Source organism: Trachypithecus francoisi, unplaced genomic scaffold (assembly GCF_009764315.1).
Source record: "Trachypithecus francoisi isolate TF-2019V2 unplaced genomic scaffold, Tfra_2.0 Lachesis_group20, whole genome shotgun sequence".
In the NCBI taxonomy this organism is placed as follows: domain Eukaryota; kingdom Metazoa; phylum Chordata; class Mammalia; order Primates; family Cercopithecidae; genus Trachypithecus; species Trachypithecus francoisi.
Window position 1 is genome coordinate 56,693,737 of NW_022681466.1, and position 24,930 is coordinate 56,718,666.

Consider the following 24,930-nt stretch of genomic DNA (forward strand, 5'->3'; position numbering starts at 1 on the left):
CACGCCTGTAATCCCAGCACTTTGGAAGGCCAAAGTGGGTGGATCACGAGGTCAGGAGATCCAGACAATCCTGGCTAACACAGTGAAACCCCATCTCTACTAAAAATACTAAAAATACAAAAAATTAGCCAGGTGTGGTGGCGGGCGCCTGTAGTCCTAGCTACTTGGGAGGCTGAGGCAGGAGAATGGTGTGAACCTGGGAGATGGAGCTTGCAGTGAGCCGAGATCACGCCACTGCACTCCAGGGTGGGTGACAGAGTGAGACTCCATCTCATAAATAAATAAATAAATAAATAGGCCGGGCGCAGTGGCTCACGCTTGTAATCCCAGCACTTTGGGAGGTTGAGGCAGGCGGATCACAAGGTCAGGAGATCAAAACCATCTGTTGAACACGGTGAAACCCTGTCTCTCCTAAAAATACAAAAAATTAGCCGGGTGTGGTGGTGGGTGCCTGTAGTCCCAGCTACTCGGGAGGCTGAGGCAGGAAAATGGTGTGAACCCAGGAGGCGGAGCTTGCAGTAAGCCGAGATTGCGCCCCTGCACTCCAGACGGGACGACAGAGCCAGACTCTGTCTCAAAAATAAATAGATAAATAAATACATAAATAAAATGAAAACAAAAATATGTAGCTTGTCAGACCACGCAAAGGCACATAGGCTTATAACAGAGCTCAGGAATCTCCAGTCCTTTCTGGAGCAGGCACAGAGACACGTGGGCTTCAGCAGAGCCTATAGGGTACAGATGATTCACATGAGAAGTTTCAGGGCTGGACCTGGGGAGGAAGCCTGAGCCTGAGCCGGCTGTCCTGAGCCTGAGTAATCTAGCTGCGTTGTCGTCATCCATCTGGCTGCCATCCAATGCCAGGACACAGTAATGAGAGACTGAGCTTCCTCTGGGAGGGAGGAAACAGTTAAAATCTTGCAGCAGCTGCAATCATCTAGGCGTGGTTCTCTTGTCTGAGTTGGGCTGCACAGATCCTGGGCCAAGGGACAGAAGAAAGACAGCCCAGGAGCAGAGCCTCCCAGATGGCTGAATTGGATCTGATGGCTCCAGGGCCACTGCCCAGGGCCACTTCTCAGCCCCCAGCCCTCCTCAGCCTGGACTCTGTGTCGGCCAGCCCAGTGGAAGAAGAGGACATGGGCTCCTCAGAGAAGCTTGGCGGGGAGACAGAGGAACAGGACAGTGACTCTGCAGAACAGGGGGATCCTGCTGGTGAGGGGAAGGAGGTCCTGTGTGACTTCTGCCTTGATAACACCAGAAGAGTGAAGGCGGTGAAGTCCTGTCTAACCTGCATGGTGAATTACTGTGAAGAGCACTTGAAGCCACATCAGGTGAACATCAAACTGCAAAGCCACCTGCTGACCGAACCAGTGAAGGACCACAGCTGGCGGTACTGCCCTGCCCACCACAGCCCACTGTCTGCTTTCTGCTGCCCTGATCAGGAGTGCATCTGCCAGGACTGTTGCCAGGAGCACAGTGGCCACACCATAGTCTCCCTGGATGCAGCCCGCAGGGATAAGGAGGTGAGTGCTTGGGGTCCATTCATCCATTTGGGAGAGGGCGGTCGGGGATGGTATGCCTGGCTGGCTGCAGCTGCTGGGTCCACTGACACCACTACCATGCGCTGAGCATACCTGAAAAAGACTTTAGTTTCAGCGTCTGCCTGCTGGGTCATTGTAAATATACATTGCACTTGGTTTTGGAAGCTGTGGAGTAGGTTGCTCTGTCCCCATCTCTGTCCCACTGTCTGTGCAATCTCTGTCTGTGTCGCTGTCTCCTCCTGCTTGCTGGTTTCCTGCTGTGCCTTATACAGCTTTGGGTGGAGGGCGCAGAAGTTGTGGGGCTTAGGACGGTGGTATGTCCGTCTGGCTGGATCTGCATGGCACATCCATTGTCAATTAATGAAATAAAACCTTGGCAGAAATTCAAGAGAAAAGAACAACTCTTTCTCCTAGTTTCTTTTCTCTTTACCCCAAACAAGAGACCAGTAGAACGGGCCCCTCTGGAGGTAACAGGAAATCTAAGAGCTTGAAAAGTGCTAAGATAGCAGAGAATTTGAAACTTAGGTCCAGATACAATGTCACAGGTGGCTTAGGGAAAATAAAAGTTCCTCACCAGGTGGAGGTATCAGGAGAGACTAAGAAACATCATGCTCATAGCCCGTCGTTTTTATTTCCATCAGATAAGGAAACTGTTTCTAGAACAAGTCATTTTTCTTTGCCCTAAGGCTAGATCCTGGAGAAGTTCCTGGAAATTGGTTTGGCACTTTATATGCTTTTTTTTCTTCTACTTTGACTTTCAGCGAACGCTGTTTTCAGTCGGGAAGTGTAGTTGACGTTTGTCCCACATTTCTTACATTCATCATCAAGGAAGTTCCCTGTTGACACTGCGTGCAGACGGCAGACCTATGGCCATTTCTTGGCAAATGTTCCCTGGCATCAAAGGAAAGAGGTTTCTGGGAAAGGGGGTCTACTTGCCAGGGCCCCTCCTCTCTGCCAATCCCTAGACATAGATTTTAGCTGGTGCTAGTGGGATTTTTCTGGAAACCTCTGTATTCCAGATGCCAATGAGTCACCGTTTCTGGCCTGGGAAGCCACTTGCCAAACTGTTTCCAGCGTTTCCAGGGTAGGGAGTGTCCCATCTGGAGGACAGGTAGATGAAGAAATAGATCAAAGGGCAAAGCTCCATAGAATTGAGGAAAACAGCCTTCATTGAGTATTGCCATGTGCTAAATGCTTTTTGTGGATTTTCTCACCCAATCTTCAAATAACTATGAAGTTATCTCATATCCTCATTATCTCCACCACACTTGTCCAAGCTCATAGTCGACTAAGTCACAGGGTGAGGAATGGAAGCCTCTGGAAAGCCATCCTACTGGAGAGACATGAAGAAAGGACACAAAAATCACAACGTTATACTCTTTTTTTTTGCACCAAAACCTGCCACACATATACAAGAATTTTATTATTTTTAACTGGAAAAGTGATGCATGACGATGTTAAACAATAATCTCCACCAGCCGGGTATGGTGGCTCACGCCTGTAATCCCAGCACTTTGGGAGGCCGAGGCGGGTGGATCACGAGGTCAGGAGATCGAGACCATCCTGGCTAACACTGTGAAACTCCGTCTCTACTAAAAATACAAAAAATTAGCTGGGCATGGTGGCACACGCCTGTAGTCCCAGCTACTAGGGAGGCTGATGTAGGAGAATCACTTGAGCCCGGGAGGCAGAGGTTGCAGTGAGCCAATATCAGGCCACTGCACTGCAGCCTGGTGACAGAGGGAGACTCTGTCTCAAATAATAGTAATAATAGCAATCTCCACCAAACAGTGCAATCGAATTTACTAGGAAAGGAGGGTCCCCAGTCCATCCCAGATCACCAAACCTCCCTTTTCTTCTCGAAGACTAATACTGTCTACACTTTCTTGTTTCCTTGCAGAAACATTCTATGCCTGTACCAACAGAGATACAATGTAAATTTTAAATATAGGGCACCTCATGTATTACAGAGACGTGGGGTAATTGTAATTCCAAGCAGGAGGAGTTGTGTAGAGCACACGCAGAACTCTGAATTCAGACGTCCTAGGAGATAAATATCTAAGGTAAAATGAGGACAACTGAGGAATGGGCTTAAAGGCAGTTTGGGGCTCAGAAGCAACATGGCTTTAGATACAGTGCTAAAGCCCCATTCCCCAGACCCCTCTGCTTTCTGGTCTGCTTAAAAGAGCTCTTGTCCTTCCCATCCTGTGTCCTTGTTTTCAGCTCGGAGAGCAAGTTTACTCTGTAAGTGTAGCCACACTCTAGGTGGCTTGTCCAAATCTTAGAAGCCAAAAGGTTTCTTGCAAGGAGCCCAGGAGACCAGCCTAGAAGACACAGTACCTTGACGAGGCTAAAGCCTCCACCAGGATGATTTTGAAAGTCATCAGACATAACTAAGGCTCCGGAAACCCAGTAGTCCTTTCAGCTAGCCCAGGCCTGCTGGAGTTACTCACTGAAGGTCACTTTGGGTGGTGTGAAGGGCTAATTACTCGGGCAGTCATCCTGTGTATAGGAAACTGCAAACGGCAGGGTCAACCATGAAGACACAAAGTGGCTGAGATCCTGCTAGGGTCCACAGAACGACTCATTTCTCAGTTAACCAAGTGAGCCCTTTCTGAAGTTCCTATGGTTTCTAGCCACATTGGTGGGCAGACACTGTGTGCTTTGAGAAGTGGGTGTTCTTTGGTTGTCTTTTCTCTCCTGCTGAGCTTCCAGAGCCCAGCTATTTTTCATGGGGACCTCAGCACTTCCCTTTGACCCAGCCCAGCATCTCCAGGCTCCTTTGTTTTTTTTTTTTGTTTTTTGTTTTTTTGACAGAGTCTTGCTCTGTCACCTAGGCTGGAGTGCAGTGGCATGATCTCTGCTCACTGCAAGCTCCACCTCCTGGGTTCATGCCATTCTCCTGCCTCAGCCTCCCAAGTAGCTGGGACTACAGGAGCCTGCCACCATGCCTGGGTAATTTTTTGTATATTTAGTAGAGACGGGGTTTCACTGTGTTAGCCAGGACGGTCTCGATCTCCTGACCTGGTGTTCCGCCTGCCTCTGCCTCCCGAAGTGCTGGGATTACAGGTGTGAGCCACCACGCCTAGCCGCCCCTTTGGTTTTAAGAGCAGCTGGTCTTGCCTGCTGGCTGCCAAGTCTTCTCACCTTCTCTGAATCTCAGGCTTGCTATGTGGAAATGAGATCGTGTGTGTGTGTGTGTGTGTACAGGAAATCTGGACTCCTTCTATGACTGCCTTTCCTGTTTGTTCTGATCCATGAAGCAGGTATGGTTCTTTCGTGTTCCTCAACCATATCAAATGTTACTAAGTGCTTCCTATCGCTAAGTGCTGGGCTGCACTGTCTCGCCTCCAGGAGCTTGGACTTTAATCAGGAAGCCGAGACACATACCCTAACTCCATGGGGTACCAAGAGGCTGGCACAGTGCAATTACTGCACCTGTGGAGCCAACCCTGGGAGCAAGGTCAGGGCAGGTTCCTAAAGCAGGAAGACCTGAGCTGAGCCTTGTCCTAGATCTTTGGAGAGCGTTAATGCCAGGCCACAACACCGAACCTCCGCATCAGTCCCAGAAACTTCAGGGCTGGATGCTGACTGCGGACACAGTCTCCATGGTGAGCAAGAGCCAAGTATCTAGAGCCAAAAGTATCCGTGCTCATTTGGGGAGCAGTTAACTGGCATCACTCACAGACTGTTTGCTGGCAGCCGAAAGGTGGATGATATGTGTATGTGGCCACTTGGGAAAGGAATTACTTGAGCTGGGAGCAGTGGCTCACACCTGTAATCCCAGCACTTTGGGAGGCTGAGGCAGGTGGATCGCCTGAGGTCAGGAGTTCGAGACCAGCCTGACCAACATGGCGAAACCTTGTCTCTACTGAAAAAATACAAAAATTAGGCTGGACACAGTGGCTCACACCTGTAATCCCAGCACTTCGGGAGGCAGAGGCAGGCGGATCACGAAGCCAGGAGATCGAGACCATCCTGGCTAACACGGTGCAACCCCGTCTCTACTAAAAATACAAAAAATTAGCCAGGCATGGTGGCAGGTGCCTGTAGTCCCAGCTACTTGGGAGGCTGAGGCAGGAGAATGGCATGAACCCGGGAGGCAGAGCTTGCAGTGAGCTGAGATCACACCACTGCACTCCAGCCTGGAGACAGAGTGAGACTCTGTCTCAAGTAATACTACTACTACTACTACTACTACTACTACTAATAATAATAATATTAAGTATTCACATAGTTCAGAGAACTACTGGAAAAGGAAAGCCATGAAGGCATCATTTAAAGAGTTAGAATCCAGCCCTCTGAGATGATGAAAGCTAAGGTATGATCATGTCTGCAACTTACTTTTATATTGTTGGCCCCTCTCTCCCAAAAGGTAAATATGACAAATATTATAAATTTTTGAGTGGGCGTGGTGGCTAATGCCTGCGATTCCAGCACTTTGGTGGGCCAAGGTGGGCAGAACACGAGGTCAGGAGATCGAGACCATCCTGGCCAACATAGTGAAACCCCGTCTCTAATAAATACAAAAAAAAATTAGCCGAGCGTGGTGGTGCATGCCTCTAGTCCTAGCTACTTGGGAGGCTGAGACAGGAGAATTGTTTAAATCAGGGAGTCGGAGGTGCAGGGAGCCAAGATCGTGCCACAACACTCCAGCCTGGCAACAGAGTAAGACTCCATCTCAAAATAAATAAATAAATAAATAAGAAGATAATATATTGTCGTTTGCAGTTGATAAGACTGTCTACATAGAAAAACCAACTATGGCCAGGCACAGTGGCTCGCGCCTGTAATCCCAGCACTTTGGGAGGCCGAGGCGGTTGGATCATGAGGCCAGGAGATCGAGACCATCCTGGCTAACATGGTGAATCCCCATCTCTACTAAAAATACAAAAAACTAGCCGGGCGTGGTGGTGGGCGCCTGTAGTCCCAGCTACGGGGGAGGCTGAGACAGGAGAATGGCGTGAACCCGGGATGCGGAGCTTGCAGTGAGCCGAAATTGCGCCACTGCACTCCAGCCTGGGCGAGAGAGCGAGATTCCGTCTCAAAAAAAAAAAAAAAATTAGCTGGACACAGTGGCAGGTGTCTGTAATCCCAGCTACTCAGGAGGCTGAAGCAGGAGAATCGCTTGAACCTGGGAGGCAGAGGTTGCAGTGAGCCGAGATTGCGCCATTGTGCTCCAGCCTGGGTGACAGCAAGACTCCATCTCAAAAAAAAAAAGAATTTCTTTCAGCCATTTTGAGGAATGCCCAGGACTCAGTATCACGTAACTTGGTTTTTCTTATTCTCCCAGGCTGTATTTTGAGAGGGGTGAGTGTGTGTCTTATGTGACTGAGCTGGCATGTACTATATGTCCAGTGGTGAATTCTGACCAGCTGACCGAGGAATGCAGTCAGCGTCCAGGTGAATGCTAGCGCTGCCTTCTCTAGAATGGCGAACCCTGCGTGCTTGGAATACAAAGGAAATGGCACAGTCTGGGATTTTCTTCTCTCTTCTCACTCCCCCTGTTCTTCCTGTTTTTCATCTCTAACATGACCTGGCCATCACTCTCTGTGTGCCGCCTTTGCCCTGTAGCAGAAGGAACCCTTCTGTTAGCATATTGATGTAGTCTTGCACCAGATAAGAAGCTAAATGACTTGAATGGCTTGATGAAGCCCATGTGGCCAGCTCGTGGCTGGTCACATAATATTCTGGACTCTAAATCGTGTGCCTTTGACACGTTTGTCCGTTGTCTTGCTGAAGCAGGCAGAGCTGTCTGTGCCCTGCCTTCCAGAGCTTTCTGTGCTCATGGGCACCACAGTCCTGCCTCTGGGCAGGGCTCACCCTTACCTGAGACGTGTGTGTGGCTGACCTCTTGGGAAACCCTGAAGCCAGAGTCTGAGGCACCCCATCATTTTCTAGGAACAGGAATAACTGGAGAAACAAGTCTTCCAAAGTGGCTCCACCTTTTGAGGTAACTGGGAGTGCCTTTTCTTGGGGTGACTCACTCAGGAAGGTCCCCGATTGTGTGCTTAAGAAGTCCTTTTCTCTCCTTTTATGGTAGTCTGCAAATAGCAGAGAGAAGCCCTTTCTCTGGATGCTCCCTGGGTGCCTCCTTATGGCCCTGCTGCTACCGACTGCTTTAACACATTCTTCTGTCCCTGCTGTTTAGATGCCATGTTGTAGGAGCCTGTTGCTAGGGTGTGTTCTGTTGTGTCTTCCACAACCTTTAAACAAGCAGCTCATGTTCCTTTTCTCTCCCCTGGAATGGATCACTGTGTAAGCCTTTTTCATAGGTTAAGAATCCAGGATTGCCCCCAAATAGGCCAGACCCACCCCCACTCCCCACTCCCAGGCATCAGGTCTCAGGTATCAAGGGTGAAAGGTCACTGGGGCCCCCTCAGCTCCACTCTGAATGACCTGGAGCCTGAGCAAACATTTCCTGCCTTCTGCAGTGTCCTGGAGAGATGAGTCCCCTGCCTGCAGCAACTTCCCTCCCCAGGGGGCCTGGAATTCCCCCCCCCCCCTTCAGTGGAGAATGGAGAGACAGTTTATGCCCTCTGAGTTCTATCAGGGCATAATGACTCGCAGCTTTAAATGCAGAGGGAAGCTATTAAAAGCAGTGAAAGCTATTCTTTTTTTTTCTTTTTCTGTATTGCCCTTATGGAAGTAGGAAAGTGACAGGGTCTTTGAAGTTCACAAAGGCTTAAGTGCGCCTTGGCACACCTCTTGGTGGAAGATGTTTAGTGCATCCCAGGAGGCAAGATTGAAGCTGAGGCCAAAGCAGGCAAACCCGGGGTTCTTGGGCAGGCACTTGCCTGGGCTAGAAGGGCTGGCTCTGCCTTCGAATACAGAACATGAATGCAAAGCAGCCATGGTAGCAGGAGTAATAATGATTGATGTGACGATGCTGGCACCCACTGACATTTATGGAGCTCATTAATAATGTCCCCGGTACTATACAAAGTTCTTATTGACATACGTTATCTCATTAGTCCATTCTTTCCTAATCCTATGAAGCAAACACTTTACTGATCCCTGTCTCACAGGTGAAGAAATGGAAGTTTAGAGATAATAAGTTCTGAAATAAACAGGCCAGGCACGGTGGCTCACACCTGTAATCCCAACACTTTGGGAGGCTGAGGTGGGCAGATCACGAGGTCAGGAGTTCGAGACTAGCGTGGCCAACATAGTGAAACCCTGTCTCTACTAAAAATACAAAAATTAGCTGGATGTGGCGGTGTGCAACTGTAATCCCAGCTACTCCGGAGGCTGAGGCAGGAGAATCACGTGAACCCGGGAGGTGGTGGTTGTAAGACTGCGCCATTGCACTCCAGCCTGGGTGACAGTGCAAGACTCCATCTCAAAAAAAAAAAAAAAAGAAACTTAGGTTTGGTCTCTGCCCCCATTTCCTGGCACCCAACAACTCTTAGAACCCCCAGACTCTGAAGTGATAAGTGTCTGAATGCCAATGAGATGACTGGGTGACTGAGGGGGCTCCCGAGAGCCTCAGGCTGGGGGCTAGTTGCCAAGGGAGCCAATCCTGTGATTAAAGGGTTTGACTTCCAGCCCCATCTCCCCAGTCTCCTCCAGGGAGGGAAGTGAGGCTGAAGGTTGAGAGGATCACCAATGGCCAATGATGTAATCAATCATGCCTTGCACAGTGAAGCCTCCATATAAACCCAAAAGACGTCAGGCGCGATGGTTCACACCTGTAATCCCAGCACTTTGGGAGGCCGGGGTGGCAGGCAGATTATTTGAGGTCAGGAGTTGGAGACCAGCCTGACCAATATGGTAAAACCCCGTCACTACTAAAAATACAAAAAAAAATTAGCCAGGTGTGGTGACACATGCCTGTAGTCCCAGCTCCTTGGGAGACTGAGGCAGGAGAATTGCTTGAACCCAGGAGACAGAGGTTGCAGTGAGTCGAGATCGCACCACTTCACTCCAGCCTGGGAGACAGAGCGAGACTCCATTTCAAAATAAACAAACTTCCAAAAGGCTGGGCTTCTGGGAGCTTCTGGATTGCTGAAGGAGTGGAAGTCCCTGGAGGGTGTGCACCCTGCACCTGGAGAGGACATGGAGGTGTCACTTCCCTCCCACATCCCTTGCCCCATGCATCTCTTCCATCTCCAAGTAGGGAGTGTCAGAATTGAGTTACATTTTAGGACACCCAGCTGATGTTGGAGAATGGCTTCGTGAAAGTGTTCTGTGTTGTGTGAGTATAAGACAAAGTTTGTTTTTGCTATTCATAAGTAAATTTGCCCAAATTCTCAACTGCTAAGTAAAAAAAATGTGGACTTCCCACCTGGCCATCTGACTCCAACCCTGCACTGCCTATGAGGCTCCTGTGGGGTCAGCCTGGGCTCAACTCCACTGATGAACTTGGAAACATGACTTGATTTTGTCACCTGTACATTTGAAATAATAATCATGTTTACCTGTGCTGACAAAAGGAGTCAAACTCTGTAAAATATTTGAAGATATTCATCCTGAGCCAAATATGGGAGACCAATGGTCTGTGACACAGCTCTCGGGAGACCCTGAGAACGTGCCCAAGGTGGTTGGGGTACAGCCTCGTATACGTTTTAGGGAGACATGAGACATCAATCAAATATATGTAAGATGTAATTTGGTTTGGCCTGGAAAGGTGGGACAACTGGAAGCCAGGGCTTCCAGGTCATAAGTAAATTTGATTTTCTGATTTTCTGATTGGCAGTTGGTTGAAAGAGTCAAGTTATTGTCTAAAGACTTAGGAATGTCTGAGTTAAGATAAGAGGTGGTGGAAACCAAGGTTTTATCATGTGGGTAAAGCCTCCAGGGAAGAGGTTTTGGAGAGAAGGGATTGTAAATGTTTCTTATCAGACTGAAAGAGTCTGCTGTATCAGTAATTCCAAAAGGGAGGAGGTTATAATGAGCCATGTCTGACCCCCCTTCCCATCATGGCCTGAACTAGTTTTTCAGGTTAACTTTGGAATGCCCTTTGCTGAGAGGAGGAATCCATTCAGATTGTTGGGGTTCTTAGGACTTTATTTCTGGTTTACAGCTAGTATGGGTATGGCAAGGATGGTGTGGGGTAATCCACAAAATGCTTGAAATGGTGAGCAGCATGGCATATGTGCTCACTGTATTTTTGCTGACTCATGCTGACTGTAGCCCCAGGAGGGCATGGACTCACTGCTGACTCTTCATGCCTCCCGGCTGGTTTCTGAGATCAACCACAGAGGTTAAACTTCTTTCCAGGGAAGAAGGGCGGGGATGTCAGGGCCGGAGAATGCCTGTATCCTTCTCCATGCATTGGGCTCCTTCCTCCTTAATTCTCTGCTTTCCACTTTTTAGGCTGAACTCCAGTGTACCCAGTTAGACTTGGAGCGGAAACTCAAGTTGAATGAAAATGCCATCTCCAGGCTCCAGGCCAACCAAAATTCTGTTCTGGTAAGACCAGCCTGGGTCAGCCAGGCCCTTCTAGGGGCGTGGGACATGGTACTGCATGCCTAGCCTCCATTCCTGTAGGTTCCTCGGGGTTTCTCCACAAATGAGAATTGTAGATACAGTTGACTACACCATGGGGTAGCCTCACCTTGATGTCAGGATTTGTTATGAAATTAGTTTAAGTTTTAAACCTGGCAAGTGATTTGCTTTTTAATAATATAAATTAGAACCAAGATGAATCCTATAATAACAACATTCTTATTTCTACATTTGCATATGCTGTCTTGACAGGGTGTATGTGTGTGGGGGGCTGGGTGTTTAGTCAGAGGTCCAGAAATTATATGTAATCTTGGCTTCTTCCATTATATGAGTCTCACCAGTCCTATGACCTGGCAACTGGAAAAAAGGAGTTGAGAACTCAGGATTAGTGATGGTATTTGAGAAGGCTGTGGTGTGCCAGGCTAAGTAGGCAGTAAGTGGTCTCCAAGTGGACTCTGAGGAGTTCTGCAAATGCCTCTCATCAGTGGCAAGCCAATAACCACCACTCAGAAGAAAATGCAAAACAGGCTGGGCGCAGTGGCTCACACCTGTAATCCCAACACTTTGAGAGGCTGAGGCGGGCAGATCACTTGAGGTCAGGAGTTCGAGACCAGTCTGGCCAACATGGTGAAACCCCGACTCTACTAAAAAATACAAAAATTCGCCAGGCATGGTGGTGTGCGCCTGTAGTCCCAGTTACTCAGGAGACTGAGGTAGGAGAATTGCTTGAACCCAGGAGGCGGAGGCTGCCGTGAGCCAATTTTGCACCACTGCACTCCAGCCTGGGTAATAGAGTGAGACTCTGTTTCAAAAAGAGAGAGAGAGAGAATGCAAAACACCTACCCTGTGGAAGTGAATCAGCATTGTCATCTCTATATCCTGAGAATGAATGATTCCATCCATCCTCCATCCATCCATTCACCTACCCCTAATGCATGTATTCATTTCAACTTAAATTTTTACCTCCTGGGTGTTTACAACCAACTAGCTACTGAAGGATGAAACACCTCTTTCTTACCCACAATATTTTATTAAAGGAAGAAAGAGAATTATCACTTTAAAGCCATATAAACCTTCAGAGAGAATGGATTTCCAGGCTCAAGCTAACCTGTAGAACCACAAGAGGGTCTTGTGTTTCCCCGTTCTTTAATTTTCAGACACTTTGATCCCTCCTCAGTTCTCCTAAGTACATGATGACCAGGGGAGGTAGTTACTACAATAGCTACCATGCACAAGGGGCATGAAGATGACAAGACTTGTCTAGGGCTATCTAGATTGATGGAACGGGAGAACCTAGAGTTGTTGCTCCCTTGACCTAGGAATGACTCAGTATATTGACAGGCATGCACACCACCCTCCAATCTTTAAACCATTACCTGCTGGCTCCTTGGATGTGTTGAGGCCTCTCCTCCCTGTACTATTTCTGCTTTAGTAACGCAGTAAGTAATGCCCTTTGCACATTACATTTACATGCAAGAAAGAAGTGTTTCTCAATGGGAAGGTTTAGGAATGAGAGGCCAGGCCACAGCAGAAGTCAACTCAATCCACCAATATCATCTGACGCCTCCCTTCCAGCATCCTTCCCGAGGATGGCCTCAGTTGGGGCTGGGGGTGAGGATTTGGATCCTGAGTTTGTCTTTAGTCTCATGCCTCTTAGTCTTGTGGTATCGTGCTTCTGTGAGGAACCTATGGGTCGTAATTATAGACAGGATTCTGCCCCTTTCCTACAACACCCTCATGCTGGTTCCCATGCTGTGTCCTGCTCCTGCTTTCTGGAGGTGATTGGGAGTGGGCAGTGCAGGCAGGGAGTACTCTGTGGCCTCTGTGACTCGTAGAGCCTGGACACCTGGAGCCTGAGTGGACATGAAGGGGGTGAGTAAGCCGGGGAACTAGGACACATTAGCTAACACAGAGTCTGGATCAAACACTGATCCAGGCTGTTTGCCCCTATACCACCACTATTTGCCCCTGCTCTCCCAAATGGTTATAAGCAAAACTCTCCTGTCTTCTGAGGTAGATTTCTTCATCGTTACTTCTTTGCCATATGGAAATGTAATTTGACTCTTAGATTTAAATCCAGTCGTGATTAATATCTCAGGAATTACAGTATTTACAATGTCAAGGAGGCAACACCTATAAACAGTTGGCTCAGGAATTGCTGGGAGGCTTGGCCTCTTTCCCTCTTGGTCGCCTGCTCAGCAGCAGCCTGTGTATTTAGTCCATTATGGGCATAGGATGTTCCCGTAACTGGTGCCCCCAGTGAACAAGGGGCTAGGCCCTCTCTCCTGTCGGATCTTGGGAGGGGCCGAACTTAAAGGTCCTTCCCTGCAACATCCCCCCCAGCCACAGCTCGTGGGCTGAAAGAAAGCTCAGCTGAGCTCCTTGTGTGCCTCCCCAGCTCGTCCTAGTGAATGTGCCAGGGCCCAGAGGGAGAGGTCAGGCTGTGCCAGCTAAGTGCTATACTGCAGACACATGGATCCCCAACCCTGGGCCCTACTTCGAGGCAGTGTGGAATGGTGGTCAAAGGGATGGACTCCAGAGACCAACAGTCTGGGTTCAAACCTTGGCTGTGTTATCTTGGGCAAATCAGTCCATTTATCACTGTCTCCATTTCCTTATTTAAGAAATAGAGACCCTAATAGCACCTACCTTTTAGGGTTGCCAGGAGAACAGTGCCTGGCACATAGTAAGAACTTACTACATGTTGGTTGTTTTTATGATTATTGTTATATAATTAAAAGAGTGACCAGGCTGGCAGCAGAGGGTCCTCATTCCCAAGAGAGTGGCAAGAGGGAGAGAGGTGAAGTGTCAGAGGGCTGCAGAGCCTACACCTGGCAGAACCCCAGGCAGCAGGTTTGCCACCTGGGGGGCCTGGGTGGGGCCCAGGTGGCTTTCCTAGATCTCAGGTCTTCACTCTTCAGGCAGTGCTCTGAGCCTCCCATCCACAGTCCAGAGCCCATTCTCTGCCTGCCTCCTTCTCCACTATTGTCCCCACCTGCAGTTTCTCTGAGCAGCTGGTTCAGGTGCTGCTATTCCTCCTCCCAAGGGTGAGGACCAGCCCTGAACAACAGGACTCTGGAGGGAGCCACAACACCAGATAGCCTCAGGTTTCCCAAACCGCCTCTCCTGCTGCCATGGCTTCTTAACACCATCACCTGTCTAAAAGCTTTTCTTGGTGTGGACTGGAAGAATTTGGATAAAGTCTACCATCCCCGCTCTTCCTTAATCCTATTACCACAGTTTATTTGCTCCTAGCTCTGTCCAGCTACCTAACCTCAAGGAAGCCAACAGGTAATGGAAAAGTTGGCATAAAAATGAGAATGTAGGCCGGACGTGGCGGCTCAGACCTGTAATCCCAGCACTTTGGGAGGCCGAGGCAGGCAAATTGCTTGAGACCAGAAGTTTGAGACCAGCCTGGGCAACATAGTAAGATCTTATCACTACAGAAAATATAAAAATTAGTTGGGCATGAAGGTATGCACCTATGGTCTCAGCTACTTGGGAGGCTGAGGTGGGAGGATCATTTGAACTTGGGAGGTCAAAGCTGCAGTGAGCCAAGATTGTGCCACACCAACCTGGCAACAGAGGAGACTTTGTCTCAAAAAAAAAAAAAGAGAGAGACAGAGAATGTAGGGAGATTGTCTGTGTCTTCCCACCATCCCCCTCCAGTAGGGGTACCCCTTGGCTTTCTTTGTCCTGCTTATTCTTCCCTTTGCCACCAGACTGAAGACTGATCAGAGACCAGTCATTCTCGTGGACTGAATTCCTGAGCCCTGGCCTAAGCCAGGGCCTGAGCCAGGCAGAAGACCTCCTATCTGGTGTCATCATTTTTTCTTCCCATCTCCCTCCAAACCTTTAGGCTCCCACCCAACCTGGGCCCAGAATCCCATCCTTTCTGAGTCCTCTCCTTACTGTGCTCTCCCCTTTTTGATCCGGGTCTCATTCTCCCTCCCTGTCTCCTTCCTTGCCAGGGATGGGAGGTGCCCCTGAAGCCTCTGCCCAAGGATATCTGCTGTTTGACTTGCTTTGGAGCCCTGATGTTCAGAGCTGGCCCTTAACATTGGGAGGAGAAAGAGAAAACAGCACCCGGAGGGAGCTCAGAAAGTCTCAGATGGGATAGGGCTGGAGTGCAGGGCCTTGATCTCCGCTCACTGCAAGCTCCGCCTCTCAGGTTCATGCCATTCTCCCGCCTCAGCCTCCCAAGTAGCTGGGACTACAGGTGCCCACCACCATGCCCAGCTAATTTTTTGTATTTTTACTAGAGATGGGGTTTCACTGTGTTGGCCAGGATGGTCTCCATCTCCTGACCCAGTGATCCGCCTGCCTCGGCCTCCCAAAGTGCTGGGATTACAGGCGTGAGCAGCCACCACGCCCGGCCGTCTGCACCAATTCTCAAGAATACCAGAGAAGAGGAAACCTTCAGAACTTGGAAGGATGTTGTAAACATGATATTGATCGAAGGCATTCCCAGAGGATGCTCACCATGCAGAAGAGTCCACATGCATATGCCCTATTGTTCAGACCCTTAATGTTTCTCACCTGGATTTTCTTTTATGTTTTATTTGAATGTCACGTTCTGTTCTGTATATACATGCTTGTCCTGGAATTGCTTGGGTGCCATGGTCATCTATACCATAAACATTTTGTGGTGATTCTCTACATGGTAGAGACAGTATCATCTTAGACATGCATTTGGGTCTGATGGACTCAGTGTTCAGTTTAACCAGACATAATGAAATGCTAACTCATGCTGATTATACAAAAAAAAAAAAAGCCAAATTCTTTACCTCTTGAAATATAACTATCAAGTAGACTGAGTACACGCATTGCTCTGGTAGGAAAATCAATTTCAGAAACTTGATTAACAATCCCAGAGTGTCAGGGTTGTGAGGGATCTCAGAAGTCATAGAGGAATTCACTCTCTCATCAAATGGATGAGGAGACCAAGTTAACAAGTAAATCCTTTTTCCAGGTACCTGGAATTCACATGAGAATAAAGGATTCCTTTTACAATAGGGAACTGCTCCCTAGTATATGTTTCTCAAGCTGACATTTCTGTATGTTGAGCGTCTATCAAGTTGGACGCCTCACTAAGAAGTGCTTGGTTGTCTTCCACCCCATCCCCCCACCAGGTGTCGGTGTCAGAGGTCAAAGCAGTGGCTGAAATGCAGTTTGGGGAACTCCTTGCTGCTGTGAGGAAGGCCCAGGCCAATGTGATGCTCTTCTTAGAGGAGAAGGAGCAAGCTGCACTGAGCCAGGCCAATGGCATCAAGGCCCACCTGGAATACAGGAGTGCCGAGATGGAGAAAAACAAGCAGGAGCTGGAGAGGATGGCGGCCATCAGCAACACTGTCCAATTCCTGGAGGTATGGGGGGTGAGGGAGCGGAGGCATCCCACAGCTGCCTCACGAAGCACCCTCGCTTTGCTAGGCCCATGGCCATCTGTGAATGGAACTGCTTTTTGTTAAATGCTGTGCACAGGGAGCTGTGGGAACAGAGAGAAGCAGATTCTTCATTCAGCAGAGTATAGGAGGGGTAGGGAGGGAGGACTGCTCAGAGCAGGGAAGCTTGAAGCAGGTCCTGGAAGATGAGTCAGGTTCAACGTGCAGTATGTTCCAGGTAGAGGGAACAACATAGGCAAAGGTAGAGAGGTTTGAGGAAGCACAGCTGACTTGGGGAACCAAGGTACTTTAACAAGGGTGGAGCCTGGGGTGCTGGGTGCAGAGTGAGGAGGCTGGCATGGCCAGGCAGGTGTCTGGCTGGGAAGGGCCTCAGATGGAAGAGTGATGAGAGTCAGTGAGTATGTTTTATAAACCGCTCCAGCAGTCCACTGCATGGAGGTTTGCTTGGTAGGGATGAGACTGGAGCCCTGCTGCTTTTCAGAGAGGGCTGTGGCTGGAGTAATTGAGGAAGGCTCAGAAAAGGAAATGCTTTTTATTACAGTATATCATTAGACATTAAACTGTAAACCATTGGAACCAGGAAATACTTTTCATTACAGTGTATCATTAGAAATTAAAATGTAAGCCATTGGAACCAGATCTGAAGAACATGTAACCTTTCGGGGAAGGAACACTAGGTTGGGGGTAAACTACAACATACTGAATCGGTCACTAAACAGCTCTGTAACAGCTCTTAACATCCCTGGGTCTCAATTTTCTCATTTATCAACAAGCCCACTGGAGTATATAATTCAGAAGCCTCCATCTAAGCTCTGATATTCTGAAATACAACTTTTTTCTTGCTTCCATTTGTGAAAAAATTCTCTGCTAGTTACAAAAACAAATGTTTATTGTGAAAAACTTGGAAAATACAAAAAAAGAAGAAAAAAATGATCCATAATCCCAATACACAAATACAACATAATTAACTTTTGAATGAGTAAAAGAGAAGCAGAGAAAGACAGACAAAAACCCCAACAGAGTTTCTCTCTTTCTGTTAGTTTCTTTGCTTTTCAATATCAAAACACAAAGAAAATATGAACAACCATTTAATAACCATTTGGCTTCCCACCTCACAAGTTTCCCTTAAGATCTGCCCAAAGAGTATACAAATTATTTCTGTTTTCTCCTTTTGTAACTTTATTTATTTATTTTTGTTTTGTTTTTTGAGACAGAGTCTTGCTCTGTCGCCCAGGCTGGAGTGCAGTGATGCGATCTTGGCTCACTGCAACCTCCTCCTCCCGGATACAAACAATTCTCTGCCTCAGCCTCCTGAGTAGCTGGGATTACAGGCGCCTGCCACCACGCCTGGCTAATTTTTTTTTTTTTTTTTGAGACGGAGTCTTGCTCTGCCGCCCAGGCTGGAGTGCAGTGGCCGGATCTCAGCTCACTGCAAGCTCCGCCTCCCGGGTTTATGCCATTCTCCTGTCTCAGCCTCCCGAGTAGCTGGGACTACAGGCGCCCGCCTCGTCGCCCGGCTAGTTTTTTGTATTTTTTAGTAGAGACAGGGTTTCACTGTATTAGCCAGGATGATCTTGATCTCCTGACCTCGTGATCCACCCGTCTCAGCCTCCCAAAGTGCTGGGATTACAGGCTTGAGCCACCGCGCCCGGCGCCTGGCTAATTTTTTTTTAAATTTTTAGTAGAGACGGGGTTTCACCATCTTGGCCAGGCTGGTCTCAAACTCCTAACCTTGTGATCCTCCTGCCTCGGCCTCCCAATGTGCTGGGATTGCAGGCGTGAGCCACCATGCCCAGCCTGTAACTTTATTTTTAACATAAAAGACTTTAATACATATAAAATAAATTTTAGTGTAAGATAACTTACTTATTGGCCAGGCACGGTGGCTCACGCCTATAATTCCAGCACTTTGGGAGGCCATGGCTGGCAGATCATAAGGTCAGGAGTTTGAGATCAGCCTGACCAACATGGTGAAACCCTGTCTCTACTAAAAATAAAAAAAAAATTAGCCAGACATGGTGGCGCATGCCTGTAGTCCCAGCCACTTGGGAGGCTGAGGCAGGAGAATCGCTTGAACCCGAGAGGCAGAGGTTGCAGTGAGCTGAGATTGCGCCATTGCACTCCAGCCTGGGTGACAAAGCAAGACTATGTCTCAAAAAAAAAAAAAAAAAAAAAAAAGATTTATTTTGGCAAAAGATAACATTTCCCCCAAAATTGTTGGTTAGGCATTCAAAACAACATTTATTGAATAACTTATCCTTTCTCCCACTGATTTAAAATGCTACTTTTGTCATGTACAGTATATAGCATTAAAATGTTGAATTACCCTTTTCTTTATCAATTCTCTGGTTTTGATTTCCATGGCTCTATCTAATCATTTTCATACAACTGTTTTCATTACTGTGTTTTCTGCTATACCTGGTCTGCTCTTTAATGCTTCATTTGCAGCTGAAGTTTGATACTGTGTTATATCTGAAAGCATCTTTCCTGATCACACGTTGTTTTGAAACTTAATGAAACTGTGTGATTGTCTGTGTGAAGACACTTTCGAAATACTAAAGCAAGGTACAAGAATTACAGGAATTTATGCATTGGATGAAATTGACAAGGAAGAGGCAGCACTTCTGCCTAAGAGCTCCTCCATTTTCTACCATGGCTTGTGTTTATATTGTCAAAAAACAAGTATTGACGGAATTAACAAAGCAAGAATGTTCTTTATTTTTTTGGTCCCCAGTCTGGACTGTGTATTGGAGCTGTTCATGGCCATCTAGTACATCTTGATTTTTAAAAGCCCACTTTCTCACTTAACTTTTAAAAATCCCACTTATTCTGAGGGTCTAGCAGCTAGAAAAGTGCTTTCTATTTTGTTAGACCCCGAGCTTGACGCTTTACGTGTACTTTCTTTGTCAAGGACACGTTACTATCAGCCCATTTTACAGATGCAAAAAGTGACTTAATGAGGAGAGAAGCCTAAGTTTAGAAATACAGAAACCACAGCAAGTTCTGCTGTTTCCTTTTCTGTAGGAGTACTGCAAGTTTAAGAACACTGAAGACATCACCTTCCCTAGTGTTTATATAGGGCTGAAGGATAAACTCTCTGGCATCCGCAAAGTTATCACGGACTCCACTGTACACTTAATCCAGTTGCTGGAGAACTATAAGAAAAAGCTCCAGGAGTTTGCCAAGGAAGGTGAGATGCATTCTGGGCCATGGACTATAGTGGGTGTGTCTCTAGCAGTAGATGATGGGAAGGTGAGAGAGGGTCAGGGAAGGGAGGATGAAATCAGGGGAATGTCTCATTTTCTTTTCTTTTCTTTTCTTTTTCTTTTGTGTGTGTGTGTGTGTGTGTGTGTGAGAGAGAGAGAGAGAGAGACAGTGTTGCTCTGTTACCCAGGCTGGAGTACAATGGTGTGATCTTGGCTCACCGCAACCTCCACCTCCCGGGTTCAAGAGATTCTTCTGCCTCAGCCTCCCTAGTAGCTGGGATTACAGGCACCTGGCTAGTTTTTGTATTTTTAGTAGAGATGGGGTTCCAACATGTTGGTCAGGCTGGTCTCGAACTCCCAACCTCAAATGATCCGCCCACCTTGGCCTCCCAAAGTGCTGGAATTACAGGTGTGAGCCACCATGCCCAGCCAGATGTCTCATTTTCTCAAAGCCATCCTACAGACAGTGTGTGTTACTAATGGACTCTCATCTTGATGATTTTCTTTTACAATTGAGACCCAGAGAAAGAGAATTAGTCATGCTTATATTATGCCATCGGCTGGCATTTCTATGACTAGCTTCCCAGGTTGCTGATGCCTATACTTTTAAGTTAAATCCAAGACAGTCTGGATCACTTTTTCAGTGGTTTATACCTTACCTATGAAAGAAATGTAGTCTATTGAGCATATCTCTGTGAAACATTTCTAGTTTTCAGCCCCTTCTTTCCCCAGGAAGTCCAGGGAAGGGTGGCTGGGAAGTCCTGATTTGCAGATTCCTGACCACTTGGACAGGTGTGCATTCACAACTCTCTGATTTTCTAGAGGAGTATGACATCAGAACTCAAGTGTCTGCCGTTGTTCAGCGTAAATATTGGACTTCCAAACCTGAGCCCAGCACCAGGGAACAGTTCCTCCAATGTAAGTTGTGAATGGCACCCCCTTCTCCATTGTTGATATCAGTGCAGTGCTTTGCTAAGTAAGAACCATCATCTCTCATCGAGGTTTCAGGTTCTTACAACCTCATGTCTATCCCTAAATGATATACTTCTTAAAATTTAATTTAAACAATTTTTTAACTTTTCATTTTGAAATAATGTGAAACTTACAAAAATATTACAGAAATAGAACAAAGAATTCCCATATATCTTTCACTCAGTTTCTCCTAATGGTAACATGTTACATGACTACAATACATTGATCAAAACCAGGGAATTAACATTGCTATAATGCTATCAACTAATCTACAGAATTTATTCAGCTTTCACCAACTCTTTCATCAATGCCCTTTTTTCTAGCCCAAAGTCCAATCCAAGGTCACAGATGTTTCCATGTCTTCTTAGTCTCCTTCAATCTGAATCAGTCTTTCAATCCTTGTGTTTCATGACCATAGCAATTTGAAGAGTGCTGGCTAGTTACCTGGTAGTTCATTTCTATGTATGACTTGGCCAGAATTGCATAACTCATTGACCTGTCATTAAGTGGTATTGACTTGGTCCATTAGCATTTTTAAAACACTGCACAGTTGACCCTCGAACAAGGTGGGAGTTGGGATGCCAATCCCTCATATTGTTGAACATCCACCTGTAGCTTTTGATTCCTCAAGAACTTAACTAGTAATAGCCTTCTGTTAATTGACATAAACAGTCAAGACATATTTTGTATGTTTACATATATATGTATGTATGTATGTATATTTTTTGAGAAAGGATCTCACTCTATTGCCCAGGCTGGGGTGCAGTGGCTTGATCATGGCTCACTGCAGTCTTGACCTCCCACATTCAAGCAATCCTCCTCCCTCAGTCTCCTGAGTAGCCACAGGCACATGCCACCACATCTGGCTGATTTAAAGAAAAATTTTTTTTAACAATTGCAGAGATGGAGCCTTGCTGTGTTGCCCAGGCTGGTCTCAAGCTGTTGGCCTCAAGTGATTTTCCCATCTCAGCTTCCTGAAGTGTTGGCATAAGCCTCTGCATCCAGTGAGAACTTTTTAAATTATGGAATTTTTAAAATAGCCTTTAATATGCTAATTCATTTGGCAAGCATATACTGAGCATCTTCTCTGAGCTAGAGAAGAATCCCATGCAAAATGCGAAGCTCATAGATTAGAGGGAGGACAAGCAGGAAACAAATACTCACTAGAATACATTATTACAAATGAGGAGGGGTGCCAAGTTTAAAAAGCCATAGTGCTCTGAAAGAGAGTGATTTAGAGTCACAAAGGGCCTCTTCGAGGACATGAACTCTCAGTTGTAGCCTGAATGGATCAGTAGGAATCACCAGACTCAAGGTAGGGCATGATCACATCTTGGAGGGAACAGGTTGTACCAAAGGCTCAAAGAGGATTGAGTGCTGAGTAGGTCTGAGATCAGCATGGTGGGAATGTAGCAATCAAGGGAGAGAGAGACACAGGAAAGGACCAGGGATGCGGGGCCTGGTAGGCCAGGGCGAGGGGTTGCTGCTTTATTGTAAGAGCAAGGGGCACCATGAAAGGGTTTTAAGCTAGAACAACATGACTGGCCTAAGCCTACAGCTCGAAATAAGCAGCACAGCTCTGTTGTGGAGAAGGTCTTGAAGTGGGCAAGAGAGAACAGCGAAATGACCAGTCAGGAACCCACTGCACGAGTCCAAGTGAGATGAGTGTTGGCTTAGGTTGGGGGTAAAGCACGGGGCTGGAGAGAAGTGGTAGAATCCATAGGAGTTGCTGCTGCCTGTGTGTGTGGTGAGGATGGGGGATGAGGGTGAGGGCAAAACAAATGTCAAAAATGACATAGAGCTTGACTTAAGCAATGGGGTGCATGAGACCCTGTTATTCTTTGGGAGTGGGAGGAGAACATGAGGGCATGTTTGAGAGTTCTTCATGCTCCATTTGATCCATTCATTCATTTTTAAGATGTTTTTCAAATATTTTGAAAAATGAATGAATGGTTCAAATGTGGGTATAGGAGTACCTGCTTCCCCAAACACTTGGCAGCACTGGGTAGGATAATGCCAGGCATTCAATACATGTTTGTTGAATGAATGAATGAAAGAGTAAATTAATATATTTCTTGATTCAGTTCATCAAATAATATCATCAATGTCAAGCAATTTGAGCTTCATAAGGGAAGGGAGTAGATGATTTGTGCTCTCTGTTTTCTGGTCTTCACTCACCTCTTTGCCTAGGGAAACAGCAGCCTGGGTAAATAGAGAACAGAGAAATGGATGTTTTCTCATATGTGCTTTGGAGCCCAGCTGGGTTTAAAGCGTTCTGTCTGAATCAGCTGTCAGTTCCTGAACCACTCTCCTGCCTTCTGTGTCTCCTCAGATGCTCATGACATCACGTTCGACCCAGACACAGCACACAGGTATCTCCGGCTGCAGGAGGACAACCGCAAGGTCACCAACACCACGCCCTGGGAGCACTCGTACCCGGACCTCCCCAGCAGGTTCCTGCACTGGCGGCAAGTGCTGTCCCAGCAGAGTCTGTACCTGCATAGGTACTATTTTGAGGTGGAGATCTTTGGGGCAGGCACCTACGTTGGTCTGACCTGCAAAGGCATCGACCGGAAAGGGGAGGAGCGCAACAGTTGCATTTCCGGAAACAACTTCTCCTGGAGCCTCCAATGGAATGGGAAGGAGTTCACAGCCTGGCACAGTGACATGGAGACCCCGCTTAAAGCCGGCCCTTTCCGGAGGCTCGGGGTCTATGTCGACTTCCCAGGAGGGATCCTTTCCTTCTATGGTATAGAGCATGATGCCATGACTCTGGTTCACAAGTTTGCCTGCAAGTTTTCAGAGCCAGTCTATGCTGCCTTCTGGCTTTCCAAGAAGGAAAACGCCATCCGGATTGTAGATCTGGGAGAGGAACCCAAGAAGCCGGCACCATCCTTGGTGGAGACTATTCCCTAGACTCCAGGAGCCATATCCCGGACCTTTGCCAGCCACAGTGATGGAATTTGCATTTTAGGGTGATTTGGGGGCAGAAATAACTGCTGATGGTAGCTGGCTTTTGAAATCCTATGGGTCTCTGAATGAGAACATTCTCCAGCTGCTCTCTTTTGCTCCATATGGTGCTGTTCTCTGTATGTTTGTAGTAATTCTTTTTTTTTTTTGAGATGGAGCCTCGCACTATCGCCCGGTCTGGAGTGCAGTGGTGTGATCTTGGTTCACTGTAATCTCCACCTCCCAGGTTGAAGCAATTCTCCTGCCTCAGCCTCCCGAGTAGCTGGGATTATAGGCGCCCGCCACCATGCCCAGCTAATTTTTTGTATTTTTAGTAGAGACGGAGTTTGACCATGTTGGCCAGGCAGGTCTCAAATTCCTGACCTCGTGATTCACCTGCCTCGGCCTCCCAAAGTGCTGGGATTACAGGCATGAGCCACCGCACCCGGCCTGTTTGTAGTAATTTTTAGGCACCAAATCTCCCTCATTTTCTAGTGCCATTCTCCTGTCTGTTCAGATAAATGTCACACTGTGCCTCGAATGGATGACCAGGAACCTTCAGAGTGGCTGAAAAGAGTGCAGAGTTACCATGATAAATTGCTAACTTGTGTATTTCCTATGTGCTAGATACTGTCCTTGTGCTCTCTGCATATTAACTCAGTCCTCACAGAACACCCATTGGGTAGATGCTCATATCATCCTTTTTTTTGCAGATGGAGAAACTGTCCGGGGCAGTTAGCTAATTTGTTCAAGGTCACTCTGGTCACATGATGACTGAGTTGGTCACATGGTGACTGAGTGGCAGAGCTAGGATTCAAGTCTGGGGTAGAATGACACTGGACTTTAAACCACCACATCATATTGTCTTCTTTATTACATCATGCACATTGTATGGAATAAAGTGCATAGCAGAGAAACTTCTTGAAGTTTGCAAATCCACACGCAACATCTGAGTCAGCCATCCCGCCATGCACTGGCTCACTGCCTCACTGCCTCACACAGCAGCCCTTTCTATTTGGGGACAGCAAGGATTAGAAGAAATGTCTTAACAGAGTCTTGAGTTTTAGTCCCTGTGACCTCTGAAAAGGGGTCCTACTCCTCTCCTCTAAAATAACCTGGAGTATGTGGATTTGTGTGATTTCTCATTCAAAGAATGAGGTGCTTCAAGAACTGTCATGTAACCCCCACGCCCCAGATGTTCTTGTTTGCATATTAAATTTTCCACCTTCCTTTATGGTTCTCACTCCTTTCCCTCTGATTATTTCATTCTTCTTTCGGCAGATGAGCTTCCTAAGATTAATCACAAGCATTCATCAAGCCTTTAGGTAAATGGCAAACTGTCTTTAAATGAATTTCTGAGGCTATAACCTTAAGTCTCTGGTGGGATTCACTAGAAATATAAATTTTGAG

The 24,930-nt window shown here is 47.1% G+C and overlaps 1 protein-coding gene across 1 annotated transcript; it reads left to right on the top strand.

The window, feature by feature from the left end:
- The first annotated feature begins 600 nt into the window (after positions 1–600).
- Positions 601–24,139, top strand: TRIM16 (tripartite motif containing 16). Its single transcript, XM_033184473.1, has 6 exons — positions 601–1,523; positions 10,860–10,955; positions 16,124–16,357; positions 19,418–19,583; positions 20,422–20,517; positions 22,904–24,139. The coding sequence occupies exons 1-6, from the start codon at positions 1,026–1,028 to the stop codon at positions 23,485–23,487; spliced, it is 1,674 nt and encodes a 557-aa protein (XP_033040364.1). The 5' UTR covers positions 601–1,025; the 3' UTR covers positions 23,488–24,139.
- Positions 24,140–24,930: the final 791 nt, after the last annotated feature.